Source organism: Seriola dumerili, unplaced genomic scaffold (genome assembly GCF_002260705.1).
Source record: "Seriola dumerili isolate Sdu_G_001 unplaced genomic scaffold, Sdu_1.0 BDQW01000127.1, whole genome shotgun sequence".
In the NCBI taxonomy this organism is placed as follows: domain Eukaryota; kingdom Metazoa; phylum Chordata; class Actinopteri; order Carangiformes; family Carangidae; genus Seriola; species Seriola dumerili.
The window spans coordinates 1388324-1402868 of NW_019174382.1; the positions used below are offsets into that span (position 1 = coordinate 1388324).

The following is a 14545-nucleotide window of genomic DNA, read 5'->3' on the forward strand; positions in this document are numbered from 1 at the left end:
ACCGGAGCTGTGGCATTTGTTTTGGTCCGAGATGCTGCTGGTCAAGTGCGACACACCTTTAAATTTAAACAACATTTAAATGATGCTTCGTGATGCCAACAGCAGATATTCAGCGTCACGGTGAACAAAATAGACAACGTTAAGATACAAGAAAGTTCTCAACTGTTTACTTCCTTCAGCATAAATAGATAATATTACAGTTTAAAGGAACCACACTTAGATATCATTATAATACAGTACAGTATATCTACATAATAGTGTGATTGTAAACACAATACAAAATGACTGCATTTAAAACATCTTAGCCAAAGTTTACACCAATAATATCAAATAAGATTTTTCATTTTAACAATCCACATCCAAAGTTTATCAGCTTCATCAGTGTTAAAGGCACAGAAGTGTTTCCATCTGTTGTCACATGGGGAACCTCATTTAAATCCTTCTGGGGTTGAGGGGTGTTACAGCCATTTCAGTTCAAGCCTCGTCTCTCAGTGACAGTTTGATTGATTATTGATTCATGATTACTATTTCTGTTGACACATGGTTATTTATTAATGCGTAAACTGACGTGTCCTTGTATCTTTTCATGAACCTGACGACGACTTTGTTGCTCACGTCAACAATAATAAAAGATATGTGCAACCGCTACCACGAAACGCTTGGTTTATTTTTACAGACTCCACCTTCCTCCTGCAGTTACCAGAACCTCTTGCAAAACTTCTTCTTCTTCTTTTTTGTGTCCGAGTCTTTTAATTTACTGACAGATACAGTTTTAATCCAACTGCAGCGACCACCACACACACAAACAAACGCTCAAGGACCTCGATATCAGAGAAGATAAATAAGCACAAGTTTTTCCTCGACTGTGATGGTGTCGGTCCCGTTGTCACCAGCTTCTCTAATCAGCTGGAAACTGACAATATCAGTCCGATGGAGAAACACGTTATCTCTGTGTTCTGTTCAGGTTGATCATCACACCTGATAACAACAACTGAGCTGCACACTCTTGATACCACATCGAGTCCACGTCACTGTCATTTCGTTCGTGCTGAAGAATTCCCCGCAACTAATACCGGCATCAGCTCCAACACTCAACAGGTGAGTCCCAGTGTCGAGGTTTGAAGTCGTACCTGCCCTTTTCTACCCAACTGTTGACTTTCTTCATGAGCTTTCCTGCGCCGTCCTGTCACATGTCACTGTCTCTGCATTAAAGACGCCATGAAACTGACAACTCAGCTTCCTCAAAAGACTGCATCTCTTAGCTGAGTAGCTTGTTAGATTTCCGTCTGACGAATCTGCCCGGCTCTCGGCCCCAGAAAAGGTTGTGATTGTCATGTCAATCACAAAGTGAAAAATCTGAGAGAGTGATGCGGCAGTTTGTGGTCTAAAATAATGAGTTCTCCATTTTCGAGCGCGGTGGATCACTGGTTCTGTTGGTTATCAGTGAGAGTCCACCAATCAAAAAGGTGAACGGAGGTGAACTCTACGAGCTCCCACCGACGCGACCGTACCTTCATGCCGCACAAGCACTGCGACTAAAGACCCGTGAGGTCATCAGAAATGTTTTCACCCACCCGACCTTTTCTACACGTCCTGATCAAACCATCTGCCTTTCTACCTGCAACGCACAAACCACAGCTTTACATACAGTTCCTCAACCGTCCACCACAGCAAAGACAACAGCAGGCGTCCTACTGGATCAGCAGGTTAAGGCGTATGGCGTCTAGATTCGGTGTCACAGGTCTGAACGTGTAGCAGGACCTTTTAGAATCATATAAATCCTTTAAATCTGACCTCAACATGTTCTGGTGATTAAGATTGTAATTTTCCATCTTCCATTAAGTCCTGCTGATGATTGTTCCCATGGCTACCAGCGCTGGTTTTATGGTTCACTGTGGTCGTAGAAATGAACCATACTTTGATTTGTTGCTGGTGTTTTTCACACACACAACTACCAGCGTCTCCTGAAAGTCACGTAAGTCTCACATCTGTCCCGGCTGTCCGCCACCCATTAAGGCACAAACACCACGACAATATCCAGGAATATTAATTAAAAGGCAGAGGATTGATTATTTGGCTTTTCTGTAAAGTCAGATACAGGAGGAACCGTCGAACCTTCGAACCCTCTTCCTGAAGGTCAACGGCTCCCCGCCATCATTTTTGAAACGTCACAATTCACGGACGTAAGAAGCGAACCTGGTGATCGGTCCTTCGTGTTAATTAAAAAGGGACAGTTCACCGTTTTGAGGCGGCACGTCCACGAGGAACGAGGTGCGTCTACGCCGCTGCTCTGAGCCGCTCCGGTGATGAAGACGAGGCCGCCGGCTTCACTTGTGGTTCGGTTTCCATTTGTCGTCTTCGTAGAGAAGAGCCTGCGGTCACAAAGACGAGAAGACGCGATGAACAAAAGAAACCACGGCTGATGATGAAGACGCTCTTTACTGTGATTTCAAGATCAGGTTGCGTCCTTAATAAAGATGATAAAAGACTGACTGATGGTTACATCCTAGTTTTCCTTCTACGTTTTGTTTGTGTGTGTGTGTGTGTGTGTGTGTGTGTGTGTGTGTGTGTGTGTGTGTGTGTGTGTGTGTGTGTGTGTGTGTTCTTGGCGTCACCTTGCTCTCCAGCACTCGGCCGCGGGTCGGGCTGCTCAGCTCCTCCAGAGTTTCTGCTGCAGGTCCGTTGAGGGTCTCGGGCAGCAGGAGGCCGAGGCAGCCGGCGGACAGTCCACTCAGACAGAACACAGTGAAGGGCATGGAGCTGTGGAGAGCCCGCTGCGACACACACACACACACACACACACACACACACACACACACACACACACACACACACACACACACACACACACACACAGCCCAGAAAAACAGGTTTAAATTTCAGGTGCAACTTCACTTAACAAAAAATATATATAACACACTATTAAAGAGAAGCGAGATCCCCAATTAAAATCTCTATAAGTATAATAATAATAATAATAATAATAATTAAGATTGAAATGGCTGCTTCGCCCTCGTTCCCCGTCTCTTCACTGTCATCAGATCAGCTGCTGCTCGAACTGCGTTCCCTCATGTGAAGGTCACCTTGACCGCCACTAGGTGTCACTCTGTGTTGAGGTTTAGCTGCTCGTGTGTGTGTGAACTGAGGTGAGTCAGTTTAACTGTGTTGTCAGGGAGATTCCTGCTGTTCTCATTTTATTATCCGTCACCACGTGTGATTTCAAAAGAAATCTCGTCTCGTGTCAAAGTGAGACAAACGTCTGCATCTTAACGTCGTTATTAATCCATGTTATCACCTGTTTGTTGACAAAGGAGCAACCAGGAGCAGCTGAAGCTAAATCTGAGTTTACAGCTGAATCACAGCCTCACATGAAACCACTTTACAGAACCACGTGTTTCTGCTTCTTCGTTTTTTTATGTTATGATTGAATGATGAATTTCCTCATTCCTCATTAATGTGGAAGAAATCACAGCGGCTGATGATTTAATGACGCTAACAGTGACTCCTGCTGAGGTTTGATTAGCCTGCAAAGTTTTAATATACAGCACTTTGTCACAAAGAGCTCCACAATCAGATGAATGAAACCAACAATCACAACACATCAAACCAAAGTGAAACAGATGCAGGAAACCAGTTAAAGGCATTAATTACCACATGCCACACACCTCAGTGCCAGTCCGACGATCCTGATCCTTATTGGCCCATTTTCATTAAAAACACATGATGGGTCGATGTGAATCAATGCTTCTGGTCACCAATCACCTTCAAATCGATCCACCTGTGGTTAATACTCTGGTGTCTGCGGCTGAGATAAACGCTGTGTGGTGTGTAGTGTAGCCCCGCCTCCCGCCGACAGACCGCCAAAACAAAACAACATGTTCCCAAGAAAACGTGATCGGAGCATCACTAATAAGTACGTAGTTTCTCCACAAACTTTCATACACGTTCTGTTTATACGGCGGATCTGCCAAAGCTCGTGTCATGATCAAAGCGCTTCGAGACTATCTTCATCTGTCAGGAGGGTTTGCAGTGTAAACATGTTCAGATTCACCCTGATAACGGAGGATGAAACAGAAGCTTTTGAAGCTTCCAGCGTTTTTCTCTTTGATGGAACAAAAAACTGGAGTTTAAAAACATTCCCTCCTGATTCCTTTTGGCTGCTGATGAAGGTGGACGGAGGTCAGGGAGAACTGAAAACCCTTTTAAAGTCAGTTACACAGAAACAGAGATGAATCACTTCCTGTTGTCGGCTCACACTGTTGTTAAGCAACACACACACACACACACACACACACACACACACACACACACTTACCATGGAAGGAACAAATGGTGCGAGGATTCCTCCAACTCTGCACGACATTGAACACACCCCCAGACCAGCGTTCCTGAAACAGTCAGAGCGACATGAACACGTCATGAAACGCGGCGGCGGCGACTGTGGAGCAGGTCATCCACTAAATCGGGAGGGTCGGCGGTTCGATTCCCGGTTCCCCCACTCTGCTATTTAATTGCAGCGTTATCGTAACAGACTCCTTCAGAACACGCAGCACTGAAAACGAGCTGCGGTTAGTTCACCTGATAACTGTCGGGTAGAGCTCAGAGGTGTAGACGTAGGCGATGTTGAACGCCGCGCTCACCATCAGTTTCCCCAGAAGCGCCAACGACGTGACGCTAAGCAAAGTTCCTGAAGACACACAAACCAAACAGACACACATCAGAACGTGAAGCGTCCTCCTCCCTCCCTCACGACGTCAGATCAGGAAAAGCAGGTTAAAGGTTAAATCGATAAATTCAATCTCGACCACATTCTTTAGTTTTTACGTGTTGGGATCAGCTCTGCCTCCTCCTTGGCTTTCACTCCACTTCCTCCCTTCACACACTTTGAATCCCCGGAGATTTTAACCGCTCTGGGTCTTATGTGTGTCAGCCGTTGTTGTTGCTGTTTCTTACCCGTGTTTTCGGGGATGAACGTGGTGCAGAGGCAGGCGGAGCCAGCCAGACACAGGAAGCTGGCCATGCTTTTCCTCCTCCCAGCCCTGCGCAGCAACACACACGACAACTCAGGACACAGGACACATCACTGAACTATCTCAGCTTAAAGACTTAAAGCTCAGACAATATCGCTTCTGCTTTCGGTAAATTAATTTCCTTTTTATTATTGTGCACACCTTACCTCAACAACTCCGTTTCTGATTAAGATCTCTCTCTCTCTCTCTCTCTCTCTATCTCTCAATAAATGGTATTGATAAGTAGTAAGTAATAACAATAAAATCTTAAGGATACCAATCCCTAGGAGTGAGCAGGTGTGTGTGTGTGTGTGTGTGTCTCACCAGTGCTTGTTGATGAAGTATATGCAGAGCGGGTAGGCGGGCAGCTCCACCAGGCCGTACATGGCGACATTAACATAGCGGCTGCCTGAGGTCTCACTGGCCCCGAGAGTCAGACCGTAGTACACCAGGCTGCACGCATACCTGCAACACACACACACACACACACACACACACACACACACACACACACACACACACACACACACTTGACTCAGCAGCTCCTCCCTCTTCAATTTTCCCTCCTCTCTCAGTTGTTTTCAGAGTCACAACCTGCAGTGGAATTTCCTGCAGCGCGGCGTTTTTACCCAGAACTCCCCTCACCACCGTCGTCCAGGAAACTCTACAACTCTCCCAAGTGTTGAAATACCTCGAGAGTAATCTGATCAGACTGAAGTGGTATATCCTCAGTCAACAGACCGAGCTGTTAAACACACAGAGGCCAAGTGTGTTTTTGATTTGTAGCTGTGATAAAGGAAGTAAAACCAGAAGGTGGCATCACACTGACCTATATTAAAGAAAGCTTCGTCGTGTTGTAGGAATGCCAGTGTTGAGACATGTGTGTTGCAGGATTACATCACTTCCTCGTGCAACAAAACAAAACAACTCTGGTTTAGCAGCTGTGTTCGTGTCATTTATTCATTACAACAATGCGGCGACCACAAGCCACAAGCTGCAGTCAAACTGTCAGGTAACTTCAAATGTTTCATCAGAGAAACAGAACCACATGATGGAATAAAAACGACCTCACAGTCTGCACGTTTCTTATTGGAAAGAAAAACGCATCTTCATTTGGTTTTAATGAGAAAATACTATAATTGCTGTCTTGAGTAATGGCTAAAAAGTGTTTTGTGAGGTCACCACAACCTTAACCTTTGACCTCCTAAATCTAATCTGTTGATCCTTGAGTCCTGGTGAGTGTTGGTGCCAAATATGAAGGAGATCCATTTAGGCCTGTCGCCACACGTCTTTGTTTTGTTCTTCTTCTGTGGTGTGATACTCACCAGACGTACATGAGCACCATGGTCCTCAGCCTGAGGACTGGGTGAATCACCAGCTGCAGGACGCCCGCGCCCCTGTTGTCACGGTTACCGGCTTTGGCGGCGCCGCCGACCCGCTGCAGCCTGAGGCGGTTGGCCGCGTTGCCGTTTCTCAGCGCCATGTAGCGCAGGACCTCGAAATCAAGAGCACAGCGACACAGTCACGGATTAAACTGACGGACCAGCTGTTAACTGGTAACCATGACAACAAGCCGGTTAAAATAAACTCTGTAGATGCTAAAGGAAGTTGTTTCACTGCTTCCTTTTCTGTCTGTGACTTTAGTTTAGAACATAAAACAGTATTTCAGGAGTTTCAGATCGACACTGTGATAATCTACAGACACTTTCTCCACACTGTGTTTTTCCTTCTCTAGAGTTACTTCTCAGTCGACCTCCTTTTCTGAGCTCATCAGATTTTCCACTGAGGTCAGAGAGAAACCTCGCCTGACCGCGTTCACTCTCGTGCAGCAGGAAATGGCGGGAGGACAAAAGAGAAACTCCCTGATTAACACGACTCCTCCCGTGGAAGATATTGCAAAACAAACAAGCTCACTGTTCAAAAGCCCAAACACAAAGGTTCATTTCTCACTTCACTGGAAGAAAAATGTGAAGCAGCATAAATATTATCAAATGCAAACAGTCCCAAACAAAAGACTCTGAGAAGAAGTTGACTGATAAAAATGCAACTGTGCATATGTGGCTCAGTGGCTAAGTGATTTCCTGAGCTGGTGTTATTTTTTTTTACATATCACATAGTTCATGTATCTGAGGTCTGTCAGGAACTTCCTGTCAGAGCTTCTCAGAATAACAGCTCATAGAATCAGTAACTTCTTTTAAATTGCTTCTTAAAACTCATTTTAAGAGACTTGCTTTTATGTGATGTTGTCTTTTTATATTTCCATATCGCCCTTTTATTGTTTTACTGTGTGTGTTTTTCTACATCTGCTCCCTCTAACTGTCCTTATCTATATTGAATTATCTCAGTTGTCTTCCCTCTTGTAACCTTATATGTGTCCTGCTTTAAGAAAATTGTATCTGCAATAAGACACAACTACAGATCAATGACAAACCTCAGCACTGAGCAGCTTTACAGACACTAAAACTTCACATTCGTACATTTGTATTAATGTATTTACCTCTTCAGCTCGTTCTGTCTGACCCTGAGAATACAGCCAGCGAGGAGACTCTGGGAGAGTGCTGGAGGAGGAAGAGGAAGAGGAAGAGGAGGAAACAGGAGAGGAGAAGTTACTCTAGGGGACAAAATATCATGTTTCTAGATGTCACAATATTTTTCCTTCAGGTCCAGGTAACTATCAGGTTCCATTCATCTCTGCTATGATAATTAATTTAATTAACAGACGTTTGTCACGCGCTTCATCACAGTAACCGTGAAGTCTGCATTCACTGTAATCAGTGTTCCAGTTCATCCTCAGTTTGTAGTGATGCAGACACCAGTCAGGGTCTGAAACAGCTGATTAAATATTGAACTGTCTGTGAAGCAGGTAGCTGTGATATTAAACATATTACAATTAGAAGATTGTCTAAATGGTAACGTATAGAAAACAGGCAACTTAAAGTCGCTCTACATATGTAAAATCCAAATCCTTTCATGTTTTTAATGGGAAGACAGAAACGTCTCATTTTAAAGTTTTCTCGTCATTTTAAAGTTTCTGTCTCAAGGATTTCTGTCTCTTCAGTTACTGTTTTAAACCAGTGTGTTTATCACTGAATGAAGTTATGATGATGATGTTATAATATTAATTAATTTAGACATGAAAACCTCAAATCAGAAGATGTTTTTACAGGTTTAAAATTATAGTAGATAAAGTTTCCATAAAGTTTTTACTAAAAACACAAATAAAAAAAATTAAAGCATCAGCCTGTAGCTAAAGTTAAGAGAACAGTGAATTCAAACCAGATGAAAACTCTCTCTAAAGTTTTACATTATATTGAACGTGGTGCTGATCAAACATTAAATGATATTTAATCCATTCAGTTTGTTCTGTGTGTTTCAGGAGCCTCCTCTCATAAAATACGCTTCTAAAAACCAACAGCATTTGTATTTGTTTTGGTTTAATCTGGATGAAGGCGGCGACTCACTCACACTGAGAGCAGGAAGAACAGGACGCCCGACGAGTTGGCCACTGTGGCCAGGCTCCGCCACGGCCGGATGAAGTAACCCAGAGCTCCGAACAGAGCGATACCGACCGCAAACGTCATACTGGTCAACGTCCCTGAAGGAAGGAAGGAAGAAATGAAATCTCTGTCTAATAATGCAACTTCATCTCGTGGTTATCCTCTCAGTTCAGAGGCTTTAAAAACAGAAAACACTCAGCACTTCACCTGGTAAATATCAAAAACAGTTCACTCACAATAAGGTAAAATCAAAGACATCGTATAAACTGTCATATGATAAAGAATGCTTTGGAGTTTTCTCACCCGTCATGGCCCAGTACGACTTGCCCACATACTCCTGGGTGAGGACGAAGCAGACCAGGCCGATGCCGCCGTTCATCAGCCCCACCAGGAGGCGGGACACGGCGAACACCTCGTAGCTGGGCGCTAACGCGGTCACATAACCAAAGATCACCTCAAAGAACAGACCTGGGAGGAGTGAGAGGAAAAGGGGGAGAAACAGGTGAGATGGGGGTGAGGTGTTTGTTGCTCGCTGGTTCAAACTGCCTGACGACTACTTTACTGACAAAAACCTGTGTGATAAGGATGTGTGGTTTCCCTCACCTGTCAGGTAAACAGGTCTCCTGCCGATCTTGTCGGACAGCGGCCCAAAGACGACGTTCCCAACCAGAAGCCCGGCGAAGAACAGCGATCCGGCGAGACTGACCTTATAGGCCTGATGCTTGATGAGGAACCACTGAGGAACAGAGACAAGCAGAAACCATCTTTCTAAGCCTGATTTGTGTATTTAAGGTGCAGTGATGCAAATGAGGCCTCCTGACTGAGGGTGAAATATGAACTCCGGCTCCTTCACCTCGGTCACTATGGAGTCGATGTTCTCTGTAAAGGTGACGTGCTGGAGGAGCTCCTGCTGACCGGACGGGACGCCGCCGCTCTTCTCCTGCTCGATCCGATACTCGGGTGTAGATCCAACCAGAACGATCAGCATGGACTGACAGGCCATGTACAACTGAAACACACAGATCACAAATGTACAAACCTGCTGAGAAGCAGATCTAATAGAAGAAACACTGATTTTAAAAAGTGGCAACAGTAATTTTCAGCTAAAAATCTGGTGCAGGTATTCTGTATCCTCATATTCAAACCTGTAGTTAAAGTAAAAGAAAGAAATAAGCTGAGATTGATCTAAAATCTTTATCCTTACCACAGTGAAAAGGCCTTTAAATCTGGATTTAGATCAACCACCAATGAAAGCAGATTCAGCAGTGAGCAGCTCCTTAATGAAGGTCCAGATAGGTTTCACTGCATTATCACCTGACTGAGCTTTGACCACAGTTATTGTATTGACCTTGTTATTACAAGGTCAATACCAGACGTGCATATTATTCTGCCGTAGATCATGAATAATAAAATAAGACAGAACACTGGGATCGTTTAAAATGTGGTCTGGCACAATAGTTTTTTTTTTTTAATCCTGTTATTTAATTTAATAGTTGAAGAAAACATGTTGAAGAAACTATTAAACTATAAAAAACGAGGAGTTGTAGTGTTACACACTGGGTTTCCATATGTCAGGCTAATCAGTGCTCACAACACAACAAATCATTAAGCGGCCTGAAAGACAAAATGTAAATAAATATCAAAGATATCTAAACCTCATCGTGTTAATAATGTTACCATGGAAACTAATGTTGTCTGGCTCGGTGAGGTTTAACCCTACTAGCCAGCTAGCTAGCAGGAGGATTAGCTTAGCCGTGCAGGACGCTTCGCCGAACTTCCTTTAAAGAGGCGGGTGGTTGTGATTACATTTGACACTAGTGACAATACAGGCCAAGATGGAAAATACTTGAAAACATTTAGGAATATGTGAGCTGATGACATAAATTCGGCTTACGTTTGACATGCCTGTGAGCCATTTCCTCTTAATAAATGTTAAAATTGTCACGTTTCGTACTGTCGATGCAGGTATCCGGAGCGGGGGAAGTCATTTTAGCTAACGGGCGATGCCAGAATAACGGTCTCGATGTGATTAATTATTGTTAAAACGACCTTTGTATTGTATGCCGAATTGAAGATTAGGTCTTATAGATGTGTAAAATATATTAAGCTGTGGGATGTCTTATTATTAAACTTGCCGATAACAAGCAAATCTATTCTCGTGGATTTTCTGAAGTCTAGTTTATAGTTTTCAACCCCGGAAAAAAAAACACACTTGCTGCACTAGCTAATTGTGGGCAAGTGGTACAACTCAAGAGTTAAAATGTTGAAATATATTTTGTTTTGAGGGTTCACAGCCAAACGCTTTAAAATAAACCCCCCGGCAGAGCTTGAAAAGCCACGTAGCGCTACCGCCGAGCTGATTCTAACGTAATTACAAGGGGGACTCTCCGCGGGGTTTTCTGTTTCTGACGTGTAAAACATGCAGTTTCATCTTTACCGACCTGCGTCAGGACGAGGACGGCCACCGCCCGCTTCTGGTAGGGTCCAAACTCGCCGACAACTTGAAAAGCGTCTTCTAAATCCATCCCAGGTAGGAGATCTGGTTCGGCATCACCGCCGAAGAAGAACGAAACGTGTGAGAGTGACCTGCATTCACTTCCGGGTTCGCTTCTGTCATGCGTCCATTACTTCTCTTCAGTTTTGTGGAAATAATGAAAAACCTACAGTCTGGATTACAATGTGAGCATTTTATTCAGAAAGCACGTGACACACAAAGAAAAAAAAAACAAAAAAAACAAAGAAAAACAAGCTGGACAATAAATTAAAATCAAAGAAGCTTTCCCTCTCATCTGCTTTGTCAAGCAGGGGGGCATTTTACAAAATAGATTAAAATAAGGCGTAAAAGGAAGAGTCAAAACACAAGGCACATCACACAAGACAGTGCATGGAAGAGATGACTGCCTTATAATATGGAATAGAATTGGTGCAGGTTTAATCACATTCATAAAGCACATGGTTCAAAAGCTTGGCAATAGCTCTGAACATGCACATTTAGATAGTCAACAGTCAAAAAATATAATGAAAATACTACAGACTGTATGATAGGGTGTATAACTATAATGCACATTCCTTTATTCTGTCTCTTCTTGAGCTATTGAATGAAAGTGGATAAAAACACACACAGCAGACCCCATGAGTTACAATGTTTGAATATTGTCTTATAAGCCAGTGGTTCTCAGGAGCTCCAAGGGTTTACGGAAAAAAAATAATTTTCACTCCAATTCCCTGGAGAAGTACAGCAATGACAGAATATGTGGCTATTTAAATCAAGGATTTCAAACACTTTCTGCAGTAAAACATCTCAAAGCAAAAACCTCATCAGATGGAAGTCCGTGGTCTAATTTGTGTCAGTTCAGGGACCTTGGTGGGAGAAAGTTTGAGAATCACCATTAAAAGTGACTCATAGTCCATCATTAAGAGCCAGCCAGCTCTCTGAGTCAACCTCATGCAGATGCTCATACATACTTAAGGCAATGTGACCAGCTCATCATCAAACTCATTGATCATCATCAAAGAGCACTGTCAGCACTATCTTATTAAAAAAAACAGGAATAAAAACACAACATCACAGATTACAAGTTGGGGACTAATTACATTTTTAGTATATTATATGATGGCATGTGATTATCCTCATTCTGCAGCAGTGGAAGCTCATTAAGTGCATTTAATTAGGTACGGAGTATTTACAAAGTCTGCTTCTTCAAAGAGGCAAACCTTGTACTTTTTACTCCCAACTTATTTAATAACTTTAGTTACTTACTTAATCAGTAAGCTCAACAAAAGCAATTAAAATGTTCTCCACCTTTGCAACATTAATGTGATGAACACCATCCATCTGTATTCCCTTCATACCTATCTCATATCCGTGGTAGGAAAACCTACATCCCCCCCCCCCCAAAAAAAAGAAAGAAAAAAAAAGAAAGAAAGAAATCCACTGTTATGGGAAGAAAATATGAAAGTATGTCCACTGCTCCGCTGCTGTTCAAGTCCATGCACACATCTGGATACTACGAAGATGGACAGAAATGATGTTTTCTCATTATGTATGCAGACACAGCGATCATGTGAAGACAGAAGCATCAGAATCCAGATCTGATCCTGTTTCCGTGGGATCCTCTACGAGTCCGAGGGGACATCCTTTGTCCTTTCTTCATTGAGTAGATGTTCTTCATTCGGGGATGAATCTGCAGTCCGCCCATTTTCAGTTGCAGGAGCAGCCTGAGTGCGTCTTCGATCTATGAAATCTTTGATGGGTTCTCTCTTCCAATATGCCAAACCTGCCAAACCCAGTATTGCAAGCAGGCCAATGACGCCAGCCGCGATCTTACCACCATCTGAGCTCTCTGAGATCTCTTGGAAGAATGGATTACCTTGGGGTTCACTTTCTTTCTCACTGACTGGGTTCTTCATCTGGCAGGAGAAGGTTTTAACCCTTTTAGTCTTGTCATTATTCTTGATGCTCTTGTCTTGTTCCCCCTGAATTCCACTCTCCGTCTCCCTCCCTCCAGCTGTAGGTGACAGGTCCAGCCTCTGAGGTGTCTCCATCACAGGTCAGGTTGCAGTTGTCCAAGGCAGGGGAACATCTCAGTGGTTTGAACGCCACCTCAGGCTTGGGCACTTTCTTGATTACTGAAACATTGTAACTCTGACTCTGGACCTGGTTGTTGATCTCCACCGTGTACAACCCCGCGTAAACTTTACTCATGTTTTTAATTTCCAAACGTGCAGTGGTTGTGTCCAGGGTTGCGACGCCAACAAATTTGCCGTAATAATCCATCTCATTTCTCACCCACTCAACCACCAGGTCGGTGTCATGTTTCCACAGGATGCTGGTTATAACCTCAGAGAACGGCGGGCTCAGGCTCAGGGTGCCGCCGACCTCCGAGTACGACGCTATAGTTTGGGCTTGAGCAGAGTTCAGCATCGCACACAGCCCAACTGCGAACACTGAAAAATACACCTTGCTCTCCATTTTACATGAATCGGTACAGAATTGACAGAATATCGACTTTCATATCAGCAGAAAAACGACGACAACGGCCTCCGGTCAAGTCACACCCAACTTCCTTCTTTTCTTTAGCTTCAACGAGAAGCATTTCCGGTTTGGTGTTTGTGTCAGTGCCTGATGTAAATTGGATTCAAATTTAAATTTAGATACTAATTTTTATAGAATAAGATTTACCCACCATAACAGCTGCCTTTTATTTCGGCTTTATGTTATTATTATTATTATTATTATTATTATTATTATTATTATTATTATATTGTTGACGTTTTACTGACAGGCAGTTTTCAGGCAGCACATAGAAACCGAAAGTAAAAAGATGGGTGTTTCCCCATGATCACTTAATATGCCGTTTTGCTAACATGTTCTAATAGGTTTTATCTTACACAGTACAGGTTGTAGCCTAACGTGGTTCACGTCAGCACCCATATAACTGTCAGTTTTGGTACAATTATGTTAGTGTTTAAAAAAAAAAAAAGAAAAGGTTTAGAGGGATAAAATAAAAAACAGCATAGATAAATCCTGAACACACAATGAGTAATATCATATTGATATTGTTATTAATACAAGTGGTGGAATGTAATTAACATTAACTCAAGATCTGTACTTAAGTACAATTTGCAGATACTAGTATTAAAATTTCATGCTATTCTTCAAATATTGTACTTTTTTACTCTAGTTGTCCGATAGCTGTAGTTACGTCAGATAGATATTTTACATCTAAGTTTATAATATGTGCAAAGTACTGTTAAAGATTAAACCTTTCTACGAGTTAATGGTTCCACAAAAGACATTTCCCTTCTAAACTTCTTCTTCTTCTTTCCTTGAAGGGGTCTGACCCCCAGATAGCAAAACAAAACCCCTGGCCTAACACGTGCCTGGACACTCCCACATCTGGGCAGATGTAAGTGTGCCGTTATCCTCCGGTACTGGCTGACAGCTGGAAGATTTTCTGTGTGCGCCAGAATTGGTCCAGATGTGGAAATAGCATCTGACAATCGTGCCATATATGGGCCATAAAAAAATAAGATATA

The 14545-nt window shown here is 43.0% G+C and overlaps 1 protein-coding gene and 1 pseudogene across 2 annotated transcripts; both read right to left on the reverse strand.

Moving 5' to 3' along the window:
* Window positions 1–160: 160 nt before the first annotated feature.
* Window positions 161–11112, reverse strand: slc22a15 (solute carrier family 22 member 15). Of its 2 annotated transcripts, none has more exons than XM_022748593.1 (13): window positions 10948–11112; window positions 9360–9515; window positions 9110–9242; window positions 8810–8974; window positions 8475–8604; window positions 7507–7567; window positions 6335–6504; window positions 5334–5474; window positions 4954–5039; window positions 4641–4687; window positions 4316–4388; window positions 2616–2774; window positions 161–2372 (listed from the first exon to the last, which is right to left on the reverse strand). In XM_022748593.1, the coding sequence occupies exons 1-13, from the start codon at window positions 11029–11031 to the stop codon at window positions 2278–2280; spliced, it is 1500 nt and encodes a 499-aa protein (XP_022604314.1). In that variant the 5' UTR covers window positions 11032–11112; the 3' UTR covers window positions 161–2277. The 2 variants fall into 2 exon arrangements, with proteins under 2 accessions (XP_022604314.1, XP_022604313.1); XM_022748592.1 differs by having other exon boundaries at window positions 4579–4687.
* Window positions 11113–11180: 68 nt separating this feature from the next.
* On the reverse strand, window positions 11181–13574 carry LOC111224185 (annotated as a pseudogene).
* Window positions 13575–14545: the final 971 nt, after the last annotated feature.

Excerpts from the sequence above, each read along its gene's own strand:
- slc22a15 (XM_022748592.1), bottom strand. The coding sequence starts at position 11,031 with ATGGATTTAGAAGACGCTTTTCAAGTTGTCGGCGAGTTTGGACCCTAC. Across the intron at positions 9,516-10,947 it reads CCGTCCTCGTCCTGACGCAG|TTGTACATGGCCTGTCAGTC; the intron begins GTCGGTAAAGAT and ends TGTGTGTTTCAG. Across the intron at positions 2,373-2,615 it reads GCCGAGTGCTGGAGAGCAAG|GCTCTTCTCTACGAAGACGA; the intron begins GTGACGCCAAGA and ends TTGTGACCGCAG.